The 24,061-nt window shown below is 44.3% G+C and overlaps 1 protein-coding gene across 2 annotated transcripts; it reads right to left on the bottom strand.

Annotated features, from left to right (window-relative positions):
• Positions 1–1,355: 1,355 nt before the first annotated feature.
• Positions 1,356–23,771, bottom strand: epha2b (eph receptor A2 b). 2 transcript variants are annotated; one of them, XM_086278964.1, is made up of 17 exons: positions 23,565–23,771; positions 22,824–22,903; positions 20,704–21,352; positions 10,130–10,285; positions 9,427–9,771; positions 9,117–9,244; positions 8,660–8,831; positions 8,487–8,583; positions 7,715–7,770; positions 7,470–7,595; positions 6,577–6,774; positions 6,415–6,476; positions 6,042–6,251; positions 5,786–5,935; positions 5,467–5,660; positions 4,439–4,594; positions 1,356–3,073 (listed from the first exon to the last, which is right to left on the bottom strand). In XM_086278964.1, the coding sequence occupies exons 1-17, from the start codon at positions 23,728–23,730 to the stop codon at positions 2,965–2,967; spliced, it is 3,054 nt and encodes a 1,017-aa protein (XP_086135090.1). In that variant the 5' UTR covers positions 23,731–23,771; the 3' UTR covers positions 1,356–2,964. The 2 variants fall into 2 exon arrangements, with proteins under 2 accessions (XP_086135090.1, XP_086135091.1); XM_086278965.1 differs by having other exon boundaries at positions 6,589–6,774; positions 23,565–23,770.
• Between the last annotated feature and the right edge of the window lie 290 nt (positions 23,772–24,061).

The following is a 24,061-nucleotide window of genomic DNA, read 5'->3' as shown; positions in this document are numbered from 1 at the left end:
ATAGTAATCTGTCATCACATGAATTTGCAAGAATGTGGAAACTACAATCTGACCTTTCAACAGGTGTTTTTATGGGTTTTTTGTTCTTTTTTTTAAGATTAGTTTTGCTAAACTTGGAACGTCTTGTTTTTTTTCCCCCTTTATCAGTCACCGAGTTCAGTGTAGTGACGTAAAAATGATAATTTAATGACCACATTATGGGAAAAGGCCAACATGTAATCAACTGAAACGACCTTCCACTACAACTAACAGAGGGAAATTGTGCACTTTTGTCTCGTATCTCATGCTTAAAAAATGATTGATAGACTTTCTGTGGTGCTAAAACTGATTCTGGTTTTTATGCATGACTATACTATAAGGATGTAAGATTTGCCTTCCTTGTTCTCATATACACACACCAGGATTCAGTAGCTTGTAGAACCACATTGAGCAGCGATATCTTGATGTGATCATTTTATATATGACTTTAGCCTCTTTGTGGGCATTTTTCTCAGCACAGCTCTCATAACCTCCTTTCCCACTGCAGCAATTTAGACAATTGCAAAACCTGGACTTTTGTTTTTTTCCTGTCAGTCTGTTCTGATCGTCGTCCTGACCCAGTTCAATCCAAGCTTTAGCCATCACAGATGGCCTCATATCAGACTCTAGAGTACTTTGATACACAGCGGAATTCATGGTTGACTCAATGACTGCAAGTTGGTCATGTCCTGTGGCTTCAAAACAAGCCGAGATCAGGACTCCTCCATGCCGTGTTCGCTGATGATCAGCTCATCGACTTGTTACACCTGGCTTTTACCTACCCTCATAATTCGTATGGAAGCAGTAAGGGTGTTCTTAGTTTTTCACAGGACTGCAGAGAGTCCAGTGAAAACTTTCCTTTTCTCATTACTGTAAAATTTCACAGCACTACACATCAGATCATTTCCCAAGAAGTAATTAAATGCCATTAAAATAAGTTTTTAATAAATGCAGGAATCAGAGTTAAATGTGAGATTTTTTTTAATGTTGATTAGATCATATAACTCCTGTAAAACATTTTCAGGAGCAGCCTTGTAATCTGTTTCCAAAGAGTTCGTTGAGGACTTTTTTTATAGTTTCCAACTCTAGAATTAAAAACACCCAATAGCATCAGCATACCCAGGTGGGTGTAAAAACATGGCGTCTTTTAAAAGACACATTCTTCTGCTTGTTTTAATGTCCATCATGCAACGGGCTTTGCCAAACTCGAGACTTTATTGCTCCGCAAATGCAACAAAGGCAGTAAAAAGAAACCAGGAATGAAAAAAAAGGGACATTACAGCTTTTTTTTTTCCTTTTTTTTTTTAAATTACTGACAATAAGAGAGCAAGCTCCAATTATAAACCCAGCTCAATGTTTATCAGGATAAATAAATACAAGTTCAAAATAAATACACTATTAAATACAGTATAAAACAACAGGCACAAAGGGAGGAAATTGCTCTTTGATGAAGGAAGAAAGCAAAAGAAGTAGGAGATGCTGCTTTGGAAAGTGATGAACTTAGAAAAATAATCTGTTTGGTAGCTGGTAAATAGCGAAATCATGAAAACTATACAAAATGTAACTGCAATCAATAAAACACAGTAATAAAAAAAATCCCTTTTCCAAAGATGGGTGTCTAACTGCTACAACAGAATCATAGATACACTTTGAAAATACATTAAAAATTCAAGTAAAGGAAGGTGTACATCAGTAACACAACGCATTGCAGTCATCAATTAAAGCACTGGGGCACACTGTCCACTATCCACTACATTATAGAGCCGCTTCTTTTATATAGACGGAAGCAAACTCTCGCTAAACTCCTAGAAAGAGGCACTTTAACAAAAAGATAAAGTCTTTAAATGTCGGAAATCAAGCAACTGTCTATTCATAGAGCTTCATCCAGTCGACGTGTTACCCAAACCAACAAGAATATGAACGAATGTCTGTAAAGCTTTTACAAAACTAAAGGAGACATTGAAATTGCAAACCAAACTATTATTTAGTGTGAAATTGTCTCAACCACAACCACTCATTATTTAATCCTCACCATTTTTTTCCCCAGGGTATGTTTTTTTTCTTTTTCCCCCTCTTCGTTTGCCGGCACACTACAAACAAACGTGCTGCATTCCAATAGAAACTTTTGAGTGGAATTGCAAACTACTGCAATTCTTGATTCTTCGATCCAAGTGCTTCATTGTAGGTTTTCGTTCCTATAAACTAAGAGAGGGGGGGATTCTGTACACATAGAGTACCTCACATATGTCCTCTCTTTTTCTTCTCATATAAACATCACTTATAAGATTATAGCTTAATTTCTGCACACAGCCAGGAGGCGGCCAGTAAAAACACAAGGTCCATCTGTGTTTATGCACCCAGGCAACACCATCTCTTTAACTCTGGGCCAGCTCAAGCTCATTTCAGCCACTGCGGCGCTCCGTCCTCACCGGCCGGCCTAACAGGAAATGGAGCAAGGTGCCAATTAAAGGAAGATTTTGTGACATCACTGCCGACCACAGTCACAACAAAAAGGCTGATCACACCTCGACTGTTCCTTCGCTTGTTTGTTTGGTACTGGATACAACAAGCTCAGGGTACGATTTGTGTAAAGCATTCCAAGGAGTAGACCGTTTTATGAACCGTAGATGGAAAAAAAGAAAAGAAAGAGAAAATAAAGATAAAATTGCATCTGTACAGAAATTATGGATAGTAAAAAAAATAGATATTCAAATATACACAGTCTACTTGATATATTTGTCGGTGTGTATTTGCTCCATTCCCTGTAGATAAGAAATCAGAAAAAATGTACAGTAAGCTTGTCTTATTCAGTCAGCCTGAAAGGATGGCACAGTCCTCTTGATTCTGATGATCCCAAGCCATCCCCGCAGTAGTGCTCCAGCTCCGTTTAGAGTTCAAAGGGCTGCCGGCTGCAGTGCCTGATTTGAATTCCCTTCATTATAAGGATCACACTGCAAACACGCTCAGTGTGCTGGTCTGGTCCTTTAAGCCCAAGATGCTGTAGGCAATTCTTTTCAAATGTCCAGGCAGCCTCACTCCAATGTTCTTAATATCCCTGCAAAGGACACACACACAACGAGGAGGATATATAAGAGAAGCGCCACATGGATTTACAGTCTGGCCACATTCCAACACTTTTCACGCACATCCTTCCTGCCTCTCGAGCCTTGAAGTAATCACTGACTCATTCGATGTGATGAAATGCCAGCCCGGAGCTGAACCGATTCATGCCTACGTGGGATGCTTTCCAAGTGTGCAGTCTGCCAAGGATTTGATTGATCTTTCATAAGAAAAATAAAAAGGACATCACAGGGGGCTCGACGAGCGCACGACGCGAACCTGCAAAAGCCCTGCAAAGCAGCAGCCTAAAGTCAAAGCCTTAATTACAGCCTTAATTACTTAACAAGGATTCTCTCTGCTGACGATGAATCAGTTGTCTGGCAAGCAGAGGGCGCGTTGTAAATAACTGCTGGTTTTCCAAGAGTGCTACCAGATGCCCCGAGATGGAAACATGGGGCCATGAAATCACACCATACTGTATGACAAATACTTCAAAAGGGTTTGTCTCTGCTTCACAGTCTGCCCATCTTCCCAAGATCAAGACCTACATATATACGTTGTGGCAGAATGGGGTGTGGAGGGGTTTATTTTTGGTTGGTCATGTGGTTAGAAAATGCTCTGGCCCTCGTTATAGAGCTAAAGCAACCTTATACTATATGCTTCACTAAGCCTTTCTTCCCGAAACGTTGAGTTCATCTCATTAAATTACCCCTTTTGTAATCGGGGGAGTCAGGGAAGATCTAATTGCCTCAACCATCTTGTGATGAGTTCAGGGAGTACTTTCTGAGCGCACCTCTTCAATCTCTCCAGAAATCACATCCATTTCAATTCAGTAATCTCCTCTAGTTGCTGCTCCTCTACAGCCTATTCCCTCCTCCCCCCCCCCTCTTTCCCCTACTTTAATGTTGAAGAAGCCACAAAAGGCCTTCGATCTAAACGGGCAAAACTGGCGGTTTGTTAGGGGCTCGAGTAAAAGTGCCGTCCAGGGCAGCGGGTGTGATTGGGTGCAGGGAGGGAGGAGAGAAAGGATGGAGGAGGGCAAGAAATATAAGAACTGCAGTAACCACAAGCCACCACCGTCAGCCAACCACAAATGAGCCCCATTTCTTCTCCTTCCCTCGATTAAATTTTCCATCTCAAACATTTCTTAAGTTGTAACCGAGGCTGGCGATTATATTGAGTGCAAACTATTTTGCTGGCTGTTAAAACTTAACATCTTTGGGAAAACAGATACATGAACTGCCCGAGAGAAGTCCGTCAGGGGCTGGGAGGAAAAACAAGTGTGCAACTTTTGGATCTACAATCTTAAAACCTGTGAGCAAATAAGATAACTGCTACTTTAATATCATGTCACACTTACTCAGTTTTCATCTGCAGGACTTGTTCCATGGTGACAATCCCGGCGCAGGTGAAGTTCTCGCTGTACTGGCTCATCTTGATGGACTCCAGCCATTCAGACACCGACCTGAAGGGAGAGCCATCTGAGCCGCTGGTGCTTGGCAAGCGGATGGATACGCTGGTAAAGTAAAATGGATCCAAATGATAATAATCAGCAGGCTTTCCCCACAACAAAGGCTGATGACTGAACTGCAATTACTGTGCAGGAAACCAGTGATAAAAACCAGTCGGAGGAGTTGGGGCGAAAGATAGCGTGGCATCCTTTGTCCTTTCTCACCGTTTCTGGCTCTAATGCGTTTTCACAAAGGTGAAAGTATGTATTCTCACACACAAAAAACATCAAAAACAAAAGAACGAAAAACAACAAAAAAAATCTTTAGCACGCATAATTCTTCCATTAGCCCAGCAGCAAAGGTGTCAGTGTGTCCTGATGTTTTTAAGTATAACATCTTAACACTGCCACTGCCCCAGTTGACCCTAAACATCCTGCAATTTTGTAAAATTAAACTTAATGGTTGAGCTGCTGCCTAAAGCTCTCCTTTGAAGCTAGGAAAGGTTGAGTCTGAAGTCAGACGGCCAACTCTGAGCTGAGCGTCGAGTCAAATTAGTCACGTTTTAAAACTCCTGTGACAAAAGTCCAGTCAGACGTCAGTCAAACTGTTTAAAAAAAAAAAAAGCCTTGATTTATTAAATAAACTGAGTCATTTCCCTGACAGACTTGTTAATAATGATGTGCATAGTCTTCAATGCACATCGCATGGCTCCGTCCTAACATCTAGCAGAAGGGAAGCTGAAAGAGCTCAAAGGACGTTTACATAAATGAGACAGAAGGAGGGAAAAAAAGTAATTTATATTATTATTGTATTGCCAAATGTTTTGGTTAAAGGGCTCTTTCCAAGAACTGGTTGCTGATAGTGGCAGCCACTGTAGAGTCAGCACTAGAAAAATATGCACTATAAGCCTTCTGCCTAGTGTTTAAATAAATCTTACCGTGGGTCAAAGTCTGCAATGGTCTTCAGGGACTCTGGGCTGCGCAGCAGCTTGTCCAGCAGGCTCACTATGTCTCCGAAACGTGGCCTCTTGGCGCGATCCTGGAGCCAGCACTGCAGCATCAACTGATAAACGGCTGAGGGACAGTCCATAGGTGCCGGGAGCCTGAAAGCTTCATTGATGGCCTTCATCACCTGGAAACAGTTGATCTCATTAGCCCTTTTTTTGTTTGTTTTTTCTCTTTAAAATGACAGGGTTCTTCAAACTTTGTGGTCTTTTTTTTTTTTAATTCTATGAAGTTTGCTTGTCTGGCACATACCTCGTGGTTGCTCATGTCCCAGTAAGGTCTTTCTCCAAAAGCCATAACTTCCCACATGACTATGCCAAAACTCCACACGTCACTAGCCGAGGTGAACTTCCTGTATGCTATTGCCTCTGGAGCTGTCCAGCGAATCGGAATTTTACCTCCCTATGTGAGAAAAAAATGTTAAAAAACGGTAAGAAACAGATCTTTAAAACGTGGTAAGATGATTCTGGCTGGAGAAAAGCTCTCAGGAAGGCCCACATCTACTCACACTTGTGGTGTACGTCCCCTCAGGATCGTCCTCCAGCACCCGGGACAGGCCGAAGTCAGACACTTTGCACTCCATGTTGTTGTTGACGAGGATGTTGCGGGCAGCCAGGTCTCGGTGGACGTAGCTCATGTCAGAGAGGTACTTCATGCCTGCAGCGATGCCACGCAGCATGCCCACCAGCTGGAAGGAAGAAATCTCACCATCATGGTCCTGGTGTAAGAAACAAAACAGTTATTATAATAACTTAAAAAACAAAAAAGAAAAAGGATCAAACTCTGAACTTCAGAGCTCGTTCTTGTGTTTTTAACAGCTTCTTTGTGGCTATACTCACAGAGATAGTTGCATTAGTAAAAACTGTATGTTGTGGACTTACCCTAAGGTACCTATCCAGAGCTCCATTCTCCATGTATTCAGTTACGATCATGGCGTGTTTAACTGCACAAAGAAGCCACCAAGAATAATAAATTACACATCTTTCCATTGCACCAAAACAACTGAAACATATAAAACTTAGAAAAGAAGCGGCCAAACTCACAGAAACCCTTACATTTGGTAACCACTCCCTCTAGGCGAATGATGTTCTGGTGGGAGAACTGGCCCATGATGGAGGCCTCGCTCAGAAAGTCCTGCCTCTGTTTCTCGGTGTAGCCAGGCTTCAGTGTCTTGATAGCCACTGCCACCTCTTTCCTCCCCGGCGCTTTCAGAATACCGCGGTACACCTCACCAAACTCCCCTGCAACAAAAAGAGAAAAAACACCATCACTCAGACACTTGAGTTGAAAACTAGATGCCCAATATTGGAACATGCATCTGATACATCTCAAGAGTTTACCCACAGGGGTTTGGCTGTGCTACAGATTGAAAATGAGGACGTCTGCGCGGCTGTTTTGCCCGGGGCTCTCTCATAGAGGTGTGTTCTCAGAGCCTGATTCTCTGTTGTTGTTTTATTAGCCTGTAGTTCAGGGTGGTGGTGGGGGGTGGGCATGGGAATTAGCTGTCACGAGAGGAGAACGGGTGGGGGGCACGCGGTCGTGGGAAGCGGGTGTTGGAAAAGACCGTTTGCTTACAGGGTAAAAGTTTGTCGCAGTTGAGTAAACGTATCATCATGTGGGGCAGAAAATGGAAAGAAAAAAAAAAAAAAGCCGACAGCGCTCAGGAAGGTGCTCTGATATCGTTCCAAAACACCGTTCTTGCAACAGTTCCTTTTTTGTGTAAGTGTGCTGTCAACTTGAGCCACGACAAAAAAGGTGCCACAGCCAAGACAATAAAATGTCTCAACTTGTTGTGCGAGCCTGACGGATGTTAATCTCACTGAAGTAACCACCGTCAGTCACCCTGCTAAACAGCGAATTTGGGGGATTGGAAAAATCTTTCAACGTCTCAGAGCTAAGACCCACAACAGACTGTCTCAGCAGGGCTGTCACTCACCAGCTCCGATGACTTTCTGTTTGGTTATGTGGCTGGGGTGGATTTCGGTGGCAAACTTGAGGACGGCCACGTTGGGGTCCTCGTATGTGTGTGGATCCACGTAGGTTTTCAGAGGCTTCAATTGTTCTGTCAACCAAAGGAAGAGACAACAACAACAACAAACACTGTTATTGTAGGTCGACAAATAAATCAAGTCAATTCATTGAAATGAGACAGAAAGGTGGGAGAATTTTATTTAATTTTACCTGGGGTGGAGAAGTACGTGTCCTCTGGTCCTTGCCTGGTGTGAGAGTTCCTTTTTCTAAAAACAAAACAAAAAAAAAAGGAATAAATAAATTTTTAAAAATCCATCTGCAAATTAATGCCCTACTTTATCTCTTTATTATTTCCTTCCTTTAACATCAAGAGCACATGGCAACCTTTGTAGCAATTTTTCTTTTGCTCTAAGGCTTTCACTGCTGCAATGCATCCATTCAGAAAGAAGTGGCCCTTTGATAGCGGCTGTCGATAGGCTGTGTTTGCAAAGCTGATTTAAAGACTGAAAGACAGACGAGCAGGAGGGGAGGGAGGGAGGTAGACAGGCGGGCTACAGTACAATCTGCTACAGCAGAGACCCAGGTCACCTTTGACAAAGTACCCGTGGCCTGGTGCAGAAAGAACCAAGCCCCTCTTATCACCAACAATGTACCACTCTGGGCAAATTTCCTTTCAAGGGCCCCCCCACTACCCCCCCAACACTCACTAGAATATCACCATTGAGCAATGACAAGGCACATTCAACGCAAATTCCTCGCCAGTGAATGCTGGGACACAAATCCAGATAAATAGAAAGAGAAAGCTGGCTAAAGGAAGGGAAAAAGTGAGAGGTGAGGAGAGATGAATGCGGGGGCCATTTGGAGGCCCCTCAAAAAGGAAAAGCAGAAGAATGAGGGAGGAAGCTGGTGGAGGAGGACTTATTCTGACCGATTAGCAGACAGAGAGTGGAGGGAAGGGAAGCAGAGCGGGACGTTTACTGACCGTCTGTGGAAGAAAAGGAACGCGAACACTACGATCAGCATCATCGCCACCCCAATTGCCGCCACTAATAAGACAGTGTAGTTCTGAGACGGGCTTCCTGGAAGAGAAAACAAGGTTAGACGCACACATCTGCATGAAACTAGTGAAACTTGTAGAGGGATTCTGCTAAGTACCTTCAGTCAAGGTCTCGAAATGCTCCTCCATTCTGGAGCCTTCGGAGTTGTCATCGCTGCCGAGGGCCTGCACAATGAACAGGTAGGCCGTACCCGGGGCCAGATCTTTGATTTGCGCAGAGTTCTTGTCGAGCGTGAGCACGGTGTAGGTAGTCTTATCAAGGTTGTCATCCTGGGAGGCAGAGGAAGAAATGTGATCTAAGCAGCCAGTGTTACTGCAGAAGACGTGATCCTGCAGCCATTTATATTAGTGGCTTAAGCTTATGGCCAAAACGGCGATGTCTGATTTTGAAAATTTATGCCTCGTGATATAATTATGAATATTCAAAATAGATCCAGTGGATCTGTTATTTAAACAACATGCGAAACACACATACACTGACACAAAACCAAAATGATACATAAGACAAAGTTTGATTTCAGGGCATTCCTGGTGAGAAAAACAAAAGATGCTCACCTTCTTGTGGTAAGTTAGTTTATACCGGACGTGAAGCTGGGCACGTGGTCGAGGGGATACATCCCAGGAAAGAGCCAGGCTGGTGGAGGTCCGTCCCACCAGTCGCATTGTGGTAATTTGGGGGGGATCTAAGGAGAGGGTAGAGAATATTAGGGGTTTTTTGTGATGTGAAAAGCTGAGAGGATATAAGAAACAATAGATAAAATAATAGACTTTAGAGCTGAAATCCGACAGTTCATCTTTCAACCTGTGGAGTTGTCGCTACCTCACAGATAGCCCCACACTGCTGCTTCATATCAGCTGTGCTCACCTGTGTAGTGCAGAAATATAGTGACATTGCTCCTGGATGCTGGCCGCTGAGCCTCACTAGCCAACTGCGACACGCCGCTGTGCGCCTGCACGATGAAGGTGTAGTTGAGGTGAGCTTCCAGCTCGCTCACTGACACCCTGGCCTCAGTCAGCTTCGTGCTCCCCGGCTCATAGCGAACTCTCTCCCCACAGGGCTGACACACAACCCCATCGCAGCGCTGGCATTCCACGCTGTAGGTGATGTCATTACGACCTCCGGTGTCTTCAGGGGGGGTCCAGGAGAGGATGAGTCTTCCCACGGAGGGCTGACGGACAGCCGAAAGATCTCGTGGTGCAGAGGGGGGGCCTGGTGAGCACAGGTTTGAAATGCACGCAGCATTAAGAGCAACGAAGAAGAGAAGCACACGATGCCAGATGTGTGGGATTTTTTTTTTCAGCTATGACTGGAAATATACTTCTTTTTTTTTTAGAAGTTTGATAAAAATAACTTTTAAACATGTCCGGTGTCAGCTGAAAGTCATGCTGCCAGTTCAAAACCATAAACACACCCCTGCACATCCTGAAGGATTCACAGTCACTTTTAAAATGTCTGTTTTGATTACACACTGGAAAGGTCACGTGTGGAAATGGCACTGGTTGCACTGGCTGAGTAGCAAACACATCCTCATTTCAAATGTTTCTTTTTTTCCTTCCACGGGTCTCACCTGAGCAGGGTCCAGTAGTGGGGTCGGTTGGGGCCCGGAAGAAGCCATCCTTGCAGGGACAAAGCACAGCACCATGTTCCAGCGTATCGGTGTTGGCAGGACATGGCTCGCACGCGTCACTCGATGCCTCCGCTTTGAAAGAGCCAGGCCGACATTCTGCAGAGACAAAGACGACATTTGCATAAGCAGCAGAACAACAAATGACTTCAGGCAGCATCCCAAATGACAATGCAAAGCTAGTTTCTCCAGACCTTTCTACACCCGTCAATAGAGCAGCAATGCTGTGAACTTTTGACCTCATGTGCAACACAATCAGGCTAAGTTGACATGTCAAGACTAAAAGTCACATTTATACAGGGCTCAGTAATTGGCTGGTTGCAGACAGGGATTGATCAAACCTTCCAATTAGCAGATGGCCTGTTCTACCTCCTCAGCCTCAGCCACCTCCAAGTGAAAGATATTTTGTAGGGAAAACATGTGCAAGAGTTTGCATGGTGCTGGCTCTACTTATTAAAATACTCAGATGAGCCCAACCCAGCCTGCACTCCTGCCCTTTACTTCTTCAACTACTAACGCCTCCTCCCTCACTCCACTGTTGGCTTCTCACCGTCTCTCAAAGCACAACCAGTTATGCCACATTTGACGATACTTAGGTTGTCAGTGCTGCAACGGGAGAGAGGAATGGAAGCAACAGCTTTCATTAAAAACACCAAGAATCAGCCCAAAACTGCATCCGCGTGCGCCTGACAATCCATCATCTCTATTTTTTTTTCCTTTTACAGAACCACATGCAGATCTTTGAAACTGTATCGCTCAGATAAGATGACACCCGATTTCACACGTCCAACTCTGAATAAAGAGACGCAGGTAGGGGTCCAGCTGTGCGTAGCCGCGGTGAAATACGAACTTAATGTGGTGTGAAATCTCAGAGAGAGCGTGCCATAAAGGGGAGTGAAAACGAGATGGCTCCCCATTAACTCCGCGAGAGCATTCCAACGCCTGCTGCCGCTCGTGTCCTCACGCCGTTGCACATTCATCCACACACGCATTCATGTGTGCACCGAACACATGCACAGAAAACACATACATGTATGCAAAGCACAGCCTTGGACACATGGGACAAGCTGACATCAGAACAGGGATTATGTCTACTGCCTGTCACCTGTTCACATCCCTCTGCTAAGTCAGTTCAACTACACACACACACACACACACGCACGCACACACACACGCACACACACAGAAACACAAAATAAGACATCTCTGCCTTTGTTCCAAGTTGTATTTCTGGAGTAAATAGCTAATGAGTAATGACAGACCTTTACATTTTCTCACTTGTAAAGGTTCAAGTGATAAAAAAAAAATTCAAAAGAGGTGCTAGAAATAGAGATCAGACAATGTAAGAACCTTTCATGATATTCAAAGACTGTGGTTAACGCCGCTGACAGAGGAAAAGCAACAAAACATTCAAATCAAAGGCAAAATGTATGTGTTCCAACAGGGGCGACTTATAAAGGAGAGCCGAGGATGACGATAAAAATCAGATTCACGCAGAATTCTTTCACTGAGGTCGAAATGAGTCAAAGTTTATCTGCAACCTACAAGTGCCCACACACACACACACAGACAGCACATGGCTGTGGCTCTGTTTAAGATACATCAAGGGGATTTCCTCAATAAACCGTACATTTCACTCCAGCTTCGCTTGTTTTTTTTCCTCGATCTTTGCGGGTTGGGAGCTGCGCTGCTGTGAACGGGTGTGTGTGTTATATAAGGATTAGAAGACAGAAAAAGCTCAGCTTGAGGTATTTTGTTTTGTTTTGTTTTTTAAGTTTGGCCAACAGGCTTACGCGTTACTCAATCCTCCCTCAAGACAGCGCCTCGTTTCTGTCTCAGCCAGCTGTTTCACCAACAGCTACTGCTACTCATTAACGCAGACGAGGCAAGAGGACAGGAGAGGCAGGAGAGAGGTGGTGTGAAGGGGACAGAAGAAATACTGTATCCTGCTGAGGACTGAAGAAAAGAGGGGAGAAAGAAAGGAGACGGGGATGGGTGAACTCGCTCATTGAGAAGGGGGAACAGCTGCTGCCTCAAACCCCGATTCATACCCCTACCTCTCCTCCTCGTAATCCCCAAATTCCTTCCTCCTCTCCTTTCTCTCCTCCCGGTCGCCTCTAAAAAGCCTCCCAGCTAACCCATTAACATTGCTATTCACCGCTGACCAACAGGCAAAGAGAATGCCATGCCATTCAAGTGCTGAAAGAAGAAAAAAAAGAAAACATACAAACAACCAAGCGCTGCAGATGGGAATAGCCGGAATGCCACATGGCAACTGAAAAGAGGAGGACTAGCCTCTTTTTGGCGCTACAGTGCCGGCTGCAATGCATCGTGGTCAGGCCTGCGGAGATGATGGCCTTACTCTGCGAGTCCCCTCTATAATCAAGATGCATTCCAGCGCACACCACCCAACAGGAGGCCTGTACCAGAGCGCCTTGAGAGCAGATTCATTTTCGGCCCAGGTCTCCGCTGTAACAAAAAAAGGTCAAGGAGTTTGTGTATCATGAACATTTGAGTCACTGACGGTAAATGAAAGTAGATGATTCTCTGCTGAGGTATTTGATGAGAGGATTCCTCGACAAAGGAGAAAAGTCCGGTGAAAGACAACTTCCTTGTTCCACGGAGAAGGTGGAGAGAGGGGCTTTGGATTGTTGCTGGACACAACAGGAAACAGGAAGTGTGAGACTGACGCAGACTTCCTTCCTAAAGCAGCCAATCAAAGCATGGAAGCATAAGGGGAGCGTGACCAGGAGAAGAACTGCCGCTGTGGCTACCAGAGACCTGAGACAGAATAATAACCCAAAAGGAAGCCAGAATGTGTTGACCCAACACGAACAGAGGCACTAAACCCACAAAGAGAGGGGGGGCTCCTTAGATGAATGATCGTGTATACAAATGTCTCTCAGCCAGCTTCTTCAGAGTTGAAACATTTCACAAAGTTAGACTGGCCATTTTTCCCCTCCCTGTAGCTACAAAGAAAGGAACTGTTTGTCATTTGAGAGGCCCCGTGTGCCTCGAGTGGCTCTGTGTTTGTTTATTGAGAGTGAGTGCAGGGGCCCGCTACATTGCTGGGAGCCTGAGTGGCTCTGGAGTGGGAGCCTCCGATGGCCACCCCATAAGGCTTGTCAGCTGAAGTTAAGATGGATGGAGGCGCCGAAATGATGAATGCACGGTCGGAAAGATGGATGAATGGGTAACATGGTGGCTCAACAACAGGAATCGGCCCTCAGGACTCGGGCAGCACATGGTAAGGGGAAACCCCCCTGGTCCCCCAACAATTGAAGCCAGTGCAGGGCTTTTTAAAGGCAGTAAGGTCATGTCTGCCTCAGGGCAATTGTGAGTTAAACTGTGCATGGCTTACAGGGAGTCAGTGGCCAAGTAAAACAAACACATGCTCGCAGTGAGGAGGAGGGAGACAGAAAGGATAAATTCAGAACTACAGCCAGTGAACAGAAAAGAAAAAACATCTTGCAAAAATAATACCAACCAAGAAATGCAATGTCTAGATCTTAATCAGAATGGCTCCCCGAGTATAACTAAAGGCATTTGCCTGTACCCTTGTCTTCTTATTACACTCCCCATCCCCCTGGTTTTCTCCACCTTGGGACAAACCTGTAATTGCAATATGTCATGTCATTTTGTTTGTATGTAGGGTGACAACACGCCATTAGCATTTTGGGGTACTCGGAGGTAGTGGAACAATGGGGGTCTGTGTTGAAGGAGGTGAAATGGTAATATGAGCTGGGGTGGGGGGTCACTGAGGTAAAGGAGGGGAGAGCAGCAGAAGGCAGTAAAGGTGTAAGGGCTGAGAGCAGAGTGTGCATGTGTGCATGTTGGGGGTGGGTGGGTAGAGAAGCATTAGTCAAAGGGATTAGCTGACCAATGGAGCAGCTGTAAGGGCATTACATCTGTTTTACAATTGCTCTCAGGCTTTCATCTGGGGTTGCTAACAAACACAATAAATTCCCCGATCTGCTTTCGCCTCTCACTCCCTTTGTCCACCCAGATTCACTGACAGGAGGAGGAAAACTGGGAGAGAAAGGTCGAGTCAAGCAGACACGAAATGTGCTCAGCGTTTCTAAGGTTTTGCAGATGCATCGAAGAAACCAGTACTGGTTGAGGTGAGCCAACAGAGACAGCTTCCAGTGGTTTTCCGCAAAGCTGCTTGGTAGAGCCAGATGACCAGGTGGCAAACGCGACACCCGTTTTACTACACCACAACAAGCCAACAGGTAACACGCTGGATGCTGATCACTGTCTGCTTCCTGGCTAGGGGAAGTGGCCAAAATGAGACCGAAATGCACCAATAAACAATAAAGGTTATCAGGGAGGACAACGAAATGGAAAGCGGCTGAGCAAGGCCGCTCGGCATCGACCGACAATGGAAAGCCCTGAGCCAACGGGTTGGGGAGTCACCAAGGGATTAGGTGACCTCCGGTTTCCGCTGTGGGCTCGTCCTGTTAGCAGTGAAGGGTGGGTGGGTGGTGTGTTGTGCTTGGGGGAGGTGGGGGTGACTGACTGACATGGGGGAAGGAAAGTGCTGACCTCACACACCAGCAGTACAATACAATGCGCTTCACATACACACACACACAGCCTGCAGGCTCAGGAATGTCAGCAAGAGGAAATATGTCCCAACTTCCCCACCACAACCAACACGCACACTAAAAAGCTAAAAATTGCTAAGGGTCAGTTGTTTGGGCCAAGGGACATTTGGAAACTAAATAAGGCGACTGCAAAAACAAACTGGTTGTGTTGGTCAGAATGTTGAGGACTCCGATTAAAGCTGCACTAATCAATTTTTTAAAAATACATTCACAGCACTACGTGTAAATCAAAAACACTTGTTTGTCATGACGAACACGAAAAGTAAACACTTCCCGTTAGTTCAAAAGAACCTTTTTCCCCCCCCACGTTTTTCACTCATTGTTTTGGTTTTCCATGACATGAGGATTGCTGAACATCCAAAAACTAGCACTGTTCTCAGTGCCTCAATGTTCATATAATTATTTAATTATAAATAATAAAATACGCATGGAAACCATTTGTGCTAATTACACTGTAGATGCAAAGCTATACATTTTTTAGGTTTCAAAAAGTGGGCTTCCCCCTCATGTGCCTCACAGTTGTTTGGTCCACTGCCTACTAACTCCTTCATTTAACTTGGACAATGTGAGAGACTTTGGTCTTTAATTCTGCAGCTCAAGTGACTACAACTGCATTTTTCGCCTAGCTAAACCTTAATGTGGCTGCCATATTGTTACAGTGCACATCTTCTAAATGTTTCGGAGGCAGGAGGTCTGCCTACAATTAAAATCATTAGAACTCACTGAATTTTCAGCAAGTGTTTTAAGTGGTTAGTACTGTATGCTGGCCTTGAGAGTTCAAACACACTGCAAATTAAGAAAAGACCAACCAAGAAAAAAAAAAAAAGCTGCACAAAGTACACAAAATACAACGGAAGTTGAATAAAACTCAACGGAAATAGAAAAAAGGCTGTGCAGAAAAACTCCCAAATTTTAGGGGGAGAAAATAATGTGATGGAACAGCTGTGGAAGTAAGCTAACAGGAAATGGCTAATAGCAAACATGCATCTACGGCATTATATGAATTAAAACATGCATTACCTGCAACTTTTTCGCCCTCACAAGGTTAGACGCAACTGTTCTGTCACGTTAATGTCTCCGCAAAAACACTGTTGAGTTTTATTTAACTTCCATTGTGTTTTTCTATTTGCTGGTGTTTTCTTGAGTTGCAATTGGTTTGACCTCTCAGGGCCACTGTAGGGTTAGGTATTCACCACAGATTTTTTTTTTTTTTTTTTTTTTAAGTATATACATTTTTTTTTAAATAAAATCATGAAGTGCCCCACGGCTCGACCGCAACACCAGTCACACTTTTTAAACCACAGTACTATGATTAGCTGCAGTCCACATTAAAAACTTGTGCTACATTTTCTGTCATCTTGTTTGAATTAACTGCCAGTGTTCTGCTCACTAAAAGCGTGGCCCAACAAGACTGTGCATGACACCACTTGAAAGTCCACCCCCACCCCCATTACCTAACCAGCTCACTCAAGTTCAGCCCGCTAGGCAGACGTTAGCTTGGCGTAAGATCTGAGAAATCCAAAGTAAATCAGTGTAATCGCAGTGGGTTTATAGCCAAGGTTATATCTAGACTGTGCATCTAAATGAACAGCATTGTCCAACGAGTTTGTGACTTAAGCAATTTCCCCCCCTTTTTTCCCCTATTTTGGAGATCAGCCACAGGGATCAAAGGTTAAAGGAGTTTGGTAGAGCAGAAAATTTCAGTGTGGGGATTATCCTGCAGGAGTGAGATGATTCCATTGTGTAAAATCCACTTTAAGCCAGCTAAATGAAATCCCTGTCATCTTGAGGAGTGGTGCCGTGTTCACGTCTTTGCACAGTCACCATCAGATTGAGTGAAATTGCACAACACCTTTGTTTTAATAAGTCTGCAGTCACCATGAGGAACCAGCTGGCTCTCAGCGCAACCAGATTAAAAGATTTACATCTACTGAAGTGTCGATCTCTGACATTTTAGATTGCAAATGCTAGATCAAGTATTTTGTTTTTAAATAATTTACTTCCATCAAATGTTTATGGCTTAACCATTACATGAAGCCAGTTGTTTTTTCCTCTCCCCGTCCACTAAAAACTCTCCCATTGGCAGACTTGTTCTAATTTAGCTTCTATTTATCTTTACGAGCCACTTGCGGAGAAATGTATTTATCAAGGGCTGAGATGAGAATTGTACACAGTCTAAATAGTCCCATCATAGCCGTGTGAAACGGGATGTTTAAACTCTATTGGTGTCATATTCATGACCTGAACCCCGGCCAGTAATAACAGCCACTCAGTGATTTCACAGGAGACATGAACACAAGACGTGGAGGAAAGACTTTGTCTGCAAGTTTATTGTACTTGGGGCAGCTTCTGCAACAGAGCGCGTTTCGGGAGTAAATTGCAATAAAATGACGATGCAAATAATCCGCTGAGATAAGAAACTATTAAATAAATACGAGATGAGAGGGCGGAAAATTGAGGCTAAAATAGAAAGACTCTTCAGGGACAGGGAGGATTTTGGGAGAGAGGGGGCAGAGGACGGCAAAAAGAGAGATTGCACAAAGGCAAAAAAGCAAGCAGAACCAGTAGTTACTCTGCTTAAAAAGACTAAACACACCCAAGTCAATTACTACCCATACAAATCACTCACCACAGCATGCAGTCACAATTACAACAGTCACCAACTGTTTGTTACATCAGCTGAGGACGAGCTCGGAAACACGGACACAGACATCAGGAGGGGGGAGAAAATGGTTTACTGGAACCTTTGTGGAGAGAGGAGTCGGAACTTTACTGGAACTCGGGGAAACAGTTGTTCCACCGAAAGTGCCCTCAGCAGTCCAAATATTCCACACTGCGTGTCTTTTTCTATAGCGTCTTCTGTAAACCATAATATGGGATTAGGCCTTATTTGTTGAGGCTTTAGAGCGACCGAGGAGGTGTGGACCAGGGCACTTAGACACAAAAACCAGAGGACCAGCTGTGATCCTTTGAGGAGGTGCAACGGGTGTGCCATTGCATTGTGCCAGGGAGGACTGTGGGTAAGGAAGGGCGTGATCGGCTGCAGAGGAAAACTGTCAGTGTCAAAAGTGAGTCACAAGGGGAAAGTGTTGAGGTTTAAAAGACTGACCAGGTAATTGAAAGAAAGTTGTGATTTTTTTCCCCCCACAGCATGTTTATTTCCACAGCATCCTGATCCATAGCAGATGGTGAAGGGAAACAATCAAAGAAAGCTTCCTCGGTGCTCTATTTACAGTTTAGATTAAGTGGGTTTTTAAATACAATTTTTTTGAAAATTTTTAAGTATTAAATAAAAAGCTTAATTTAAAAAAAATGTAAAAAGATTTTATTTTTTATTTTTTTTTTTACAAAATATACACTTGTAAAGTATCTAAAAGTGTCCCAATTTTAAAAACCACCCCCCCAAAAAAACCCGTCTTGTCAGCCTTGCTGACTCATATGATTTACAACCAGTTCATAAAAACGTTTACAATAACTGCTCTAAACACTCAGTGCAGTGCAGGAAGCGATGCGTTTTATCTTCAGGGTCTGTTTGCTCGGTTCTGTCGTTACGATGAGCATCGACGGCCACCAAGAGAACAGCGCCACACACCAAATAGAAAAAAGAAAAAACAACAACAACAAAAACTCAGAGGTTTAAAAAAAGGGGGGGGGGGGGGAGAGAAAAGAAAAGGGGGAAAAAGATCCCTGCGGTACAGTTTGACAGAGAGTGATCTCCAAGCCAAAAAAGTACCACAGTGAGGAGCTGTGATGAAGAGACGGGAGACAAAAACCAGATGAAGTCACAGGTTTCTATTTAATAGGTCCCACGGGAAGAGCGAGGAGTCATAAAAGTGAGTGAACACATCGCCGAACATGGAAACTTTCAACCCAAGTACGAAAAAGCGCCACAATTGAAGTTTTGTGGTTTCTCCCGTAACAGCGCTCCACACAGGAAAGAAGCGGGGAGAATGATTAACTGTGCGTCGGTAGGATATTCCACTTTAAGCTCTCTGAACCATTCATCTTGGCCCACACTGCAGCTCTGTGATTCATTTCCACCTTCATCTGCAACTGCCCTCATGCATCTTAGGCCTCTCATTTAACTTCATCCTGGTAGTTTTTTTCCCCCTGGGGGGGGGGTTCTTTGTTTAGTCATCTTTATGTGAGGGCTCGACCCGGAGCTGCTCTTCCCCCTCCTGGGAATTCCACAGGTCTGGAGTAATGCTGGAAGGCTCCTCCTCAGCAAACCGATCAGGAATGTATCAACCACGAGGGAGAGGAGGTGGAGGTGTGCTCCACCGGCCATGCAGTGGGAAACACAGCACTCCATTGTTCTCCTACCTTTACATTCCTCTCCTCTCTCCATTTAAAAAATAAAAAAAATAAAAAAAAAAAAATCACGCCCCCTCCTCTAAACACAGCTTCTCGCTTTTGCATGACCCCTCTCTCTCGCTCATTCCTTCCTGCTTCTCCTCCCTAATCATCTTACCTGCCACTTTCCTGCAGCTAAAAATGATCTACTGACAGAAAACGTAATCGCTTTTAAAACAGCTCTTTGCCACTGGTGGGGGAACTAAATGGGAAAGTAGATCTGTTACAGAGCCACAGGTGGATTTACAACCGCTGCCCCCCAAAATGTCTTTCAGATGTCTATTAGAGGTATTCATACCCGTATACGAGTGATTCAGGTCAGGCATGTGGGTGGGTACGAGCAAGTGTCACGAGCAGCAGAGAATGAGGCTCCCGAGTCTTCAGGTGTTCAGTTATGGAAACGGATCTGAACAGGTCCTTGCATGCCGGGCTGTGCAATATGTTCATATACACTGCTCAAGTCAGACACACACACACCCCACAGTGGAAGCTCAGTAAATCTGTGACAACAGAGGGAGGAGGATCAAGACATGGATGCAGACAGGGCGACATGCAGCCAACTTCCCCGTTCACACATAAGAGGAGGGCTTCAGCACTCTGTGACGCTCTATATGAACAAAGTGAGTGAGGCTCAAAAAGCTTCCTCCTGCCGCCTCCCACTTCCCCCCCCCCTCCCCAAACCATCTTTAAAGATGCTAATCCATCACAGTACAGTAGCCTCCCAGCTTCTTTGATCACTTTCAGTCACTCTGACAGCCCTCACCGCAATAATAAAACCCTTCTTTTGCAGGACTTTAGGCACAACTGCACCACAACTACAAAGGCAAAGGGACAGATGTATCACTGGACGACATATCACACTCAAAAGATAACAAGAGCAGGTGATAATGAGGTGGCAGGAAATCAACCTGATGCAACATGCTGTAAGCCCTGAACCATGAAAGGGCCATGTGCTTGAGCAAGACTTTAAAATATGTGATTTGAAAGCTGAGCGTGACTCCAACCCAAAGGTTTCTTTATTTAAAAGATATGTTTTCAAATATTTTTTGTTACCAAATGAGATTCACCAGCGATGAAAAATGAATACGTCAAGTACAACCTGACTCGAAACCTCTTCTCCCAACTTAAGCCTCCATATCACAAAGGCTTTAAAGTGCTTCACATGACTCTTTCCTTAGAACTACACATGTTAGTCATAGTGAAACCCAAAAACACTTTTCCTAATTTTACAGGTATCAGTTCAAGGTCAGGGATAATGCCAGGGCATGTACAAGTAGGCCTCAACATTCCTTCCATTGCAAAAAAAGAACCATGTTAGCCAAAGGCAGAATTCCACTGAGTTACAATAATAATACCCATCATGAAGATCCACACTCTGCCATCCAGGCCTGTTTTACACCCCGTGGCAATTAAAATAAAGGTAAATAGTGACTAATGCTGGATGGGTGCTTTAAAAAGCACACTCTCCTGGGAAGCAAATCCTGGTTTACACCCAGACGAAGCGCCTGTAGACAGAAAGACTTTGAGAATTCCAGAGACTCAATCGCATGTGCTCACCTTGACATGCGTCTTTGACCTCTTCGTAGCCCGGTTTGCACTGGCACTGTCCGACCTGCACCGCCCACTTCCCTTCCTCGGTGCAGTAGATGCGAGGTGACTCCTCACTGGCTGCGTTATCCACGCATACCCCGCTCACTTTCGTAAGTGGCTGGTTCTCACCTCCGGCCACCGTCTCAGGGAACGTGGCGAGATTCTGTACGGTGCCCGGGCAGGTTTTGTAGAAGACCCTGACGGAGAGAAGAGCGATGCAGGCTCCGATGTCTTGAAAGGCCAAGTAGAAACCTTTTCGAGACAGCCCGTCCACCACTCGCGTCTCTGTGTTGATGTGCATTTCATTTTTGCCGGTGATCTCATCCGGAGCTATGGTGGCCACCTTCTTAAACTGGCTCTTGCGGAAGGTGGTGCCCACATCTGCATCCGATTCAGACGTATAGAGGTTGAAGGTTTCCTTGCATACTAACGAGGCTCCGTCGAAAGAGTTGCAGTCGCGTACGATAAACTTAAGTTCCACAAAAACCCGCGAGGCCAATGGATGCCGCTGGATGAAGGTGGTGCGCAGCCAGTTGTCCTGCTCACGCTCCTCCACGTTGCAGATGGAGTACGTGTAGAACTGAGAGCCATTTAGAGTCCTCTGGACAACCTCCCACTAAAGAATAAGAGCACACACACACAAACAAGCGAAAAAGGTTAAGAGGTACGAACACCGAGCCCTGGGCAGCCCATAAGCATGTGCAAACCAAAACTACCAAGACAGCAAAGGAAAAAGGCTCTATTGCACTCCTCATAAGGGTTCAGCTATTGTACTACTGTATGAACGGTATGAGTGTGTGTCAGGGAAGCCATGCTCCACAAATTGCTAATTACTCCCTGTGAATATTTTTACAGCTTCACAGCAATAACACATTTCTGGGACATGGAAAACTGCACTTTACGAGCAGCATAACAATACAGCAAACCTCAGGGGCTGATGAGCATGAGCATTTCTGACATTGCAAAGATACCAAATTATTTCCAATTCTTTCTTTTTTTTTCCTCCCCCCTCTGGCTACTTGTTGGCATGTTCCCCAAATAGCTTTGCTGCTTGCATATTAAATGGTGCCACAAATATTTCTGGTGGAAAAAAAAGTCACAGCAAGTTTTAACAAAACCTTGGCTCCTGAGAAACAACTGGCCCCACGGAGACAGAGGCTGTGGTTTAGTCTCTGCATGTAGCCCCTGTCCTATTAATTAAAAAATAAAAAAAATGTGCTTAGCTGGCCGATTGTGTGACTGTGCATATAAACTAAATGTGCAGCAGCAGAACCCACACATCTATAAAACAGCTGGTGAACATTTTTCACAATTTTTACAGGGGGCCCTTAAAACACCTGAGGCTGATTAATGAAAAAGTGAAACTTATGTAAAGGTTTTATTTCTTTTCTTCTTCTTTTTTCTCTTCAAGAAATTTGGGTGAGCCATCACAAACACGCTTGCACATGCCTTTGACTCATCAGTACATGAAATGAAGCCATTTGCTGTGAATTTGCATGAGCCTGACTGGTCAATTACTGTGAAACTGCAGCCCAATCGGAAGGCATTATATGTTTCTAGTACACTGGTGTAATAATGTGCCGGGCACTGCACTAAATGTAGACGTTTACGTTTTCCCCTCCATCCTAAACCCATCCTCTCCAAAAAAAAAAAAAAAAAAATAGAGAGGCACCACATGCTGCAAACTTTAAAAGTTAATTGCTCTCTGACATACAATTCTGGAGCTGAAGCCTTCAAACCACAAGAAGCCGCAAGTATTCCCAGTTGAGCGCTAGCAGCTATTCTGTCTGCCTAAGCTTTTGGTATAGTCCAGACATGCTTGGATGCAGTTCCTGATAGGATCCTGCTACTCTATCGCATATAAGGTTAACTGATTTTCATTAAAAAAAAAAAAACTAAACATACACACACAGCAGCCGCTCCACATCTAACCACAGGAGTCAAATAGTCAAATGTCATCAAATTGGAGGGTCTACATTCAGCTGGAGCCTTTCCGTGCATTTTCTCCACGCTGATTTGTCTTTAAGGCAAATTCCAACAGGAAACGTGGGAGCTGGAGGAGAAACCAGAAGCAGAGCTTTACTCACCCCGGTCTTCTCTCCCTGATCTAAGGGCCAAGTCAGCCAGCCCAGTTCATCTCCTGACGCCCTCATGTCCAAAAGCATTTCTGTGGAGACACGAGAACAATTTCAGTAAGTGAGAATGCACCTATTTTAAAATATATATTTATCCAGAAAACATTTTGTTTGGTTTGAAATAAGTAAAAATATTAGACTTTTGATTCCTCAGAAGAGATATCTGTAAATAAGAAGCCATGAATAAGTTGGAGTTTTGCTCTTAGACTAAAGAAGCGATCAGATTTTAGTTAAATAAGAGCGGCAGCTTGCTGCATGAATATTAGACGTTTCATTTGCCACATGCCAGCAAACTTTGATATACTCGAGTCAGCGTGTTGAAATCTATTATTCCTCTTTTAATATAGAGGAGTGGGAGGGGGGAAAAAATCACTCCAATTGTGGCAGATTTCACCTGCTGGTGCGACGTGGTTTACTGCAGCGCACACGAAGTCTCAGCATTGCTGATGGTTAATAATCAAACCAAACTCCGCGAAGTTCTTTTTTTTATCCAAATAAAACATTGAAATAAAGAAAGAGACAGAGCAGTGCAGGACTGTCATAAAGCTTGAAGAATATTTCCTGGTTGTTAAAACAACAACTTTTAAGTTGGTGTCCCGCATGGCACGCGTGCTTTCCTTAAGCAAAATCTCACAGACAGATTTAATGCAACCAGGTTTTTAAATGATTTGCTTAAAAAAAAAAGTCACTCACCTTCTTTAGTTTGTATTGTAATAAATATGCCACTGAGAAGTACGTATGAAAACAAATAACGTTTGATTCCACCAAAGAAATCCATTTGGAAAAACTTTTCCTTCCTCTCTCCGCTGCTGGGCTTGGCTGGGACTCTGAGAGGTGAGCACAGCTCGCTGCAGCTCATTCACAAACAGCGCGACACGTCACGGACTCCGCCCGATGGAATGTGTGTTTGTGTGAGTGTGCGTGCATGGTGTGTTTAGCGTTTCCAGAGGTGGGAGTGAATGGCAGTGGGGTGGTGAGGCACTTAGGACTGTTGGACATTTCATAATTACAAACAAACCATCACGAACATCTTGAAGAGCTTATCACAGTTAGTACAGCCTGGTGCAAGTTTCCAGAGAAAACCTGAAATATTTCTGTGTGCAATCAACCTCAAATTGCACTAAAAGGGCAAAGCACTGTTAGCCTCTGGGAGAGAGGAGGGTTAGAGGACAGAACTATTACCCTCCAAT

The sequence above is a fragment of the Aulonocara sp. 'chitande type north' Nkhata Bay genome, linkage group LG20 (assembly GCF_057382095.1).
Source record: "Aulonocara sp. 'chitande type north' Nkhata Bay isolate Kocher_YH1m ecotype deep benthic linkage group LG20, A_spYH_male_GT1.1, whole genome shotgun sequence".
In the NCBI taxonomy this organism is placed as follows: Eukaryota; Metazoa; Chordata; class Actinopteri; order Cichliformes; family Cichlidae; genus Aulonocara; species Aulonocara sp. 'chitande type north' Nkhata Bay.
The sequence above is the reverse complement of the archived record's forward strand: the minus strand, read 5'-3'. Positions and strand labels throughout refer to the sequence as shown.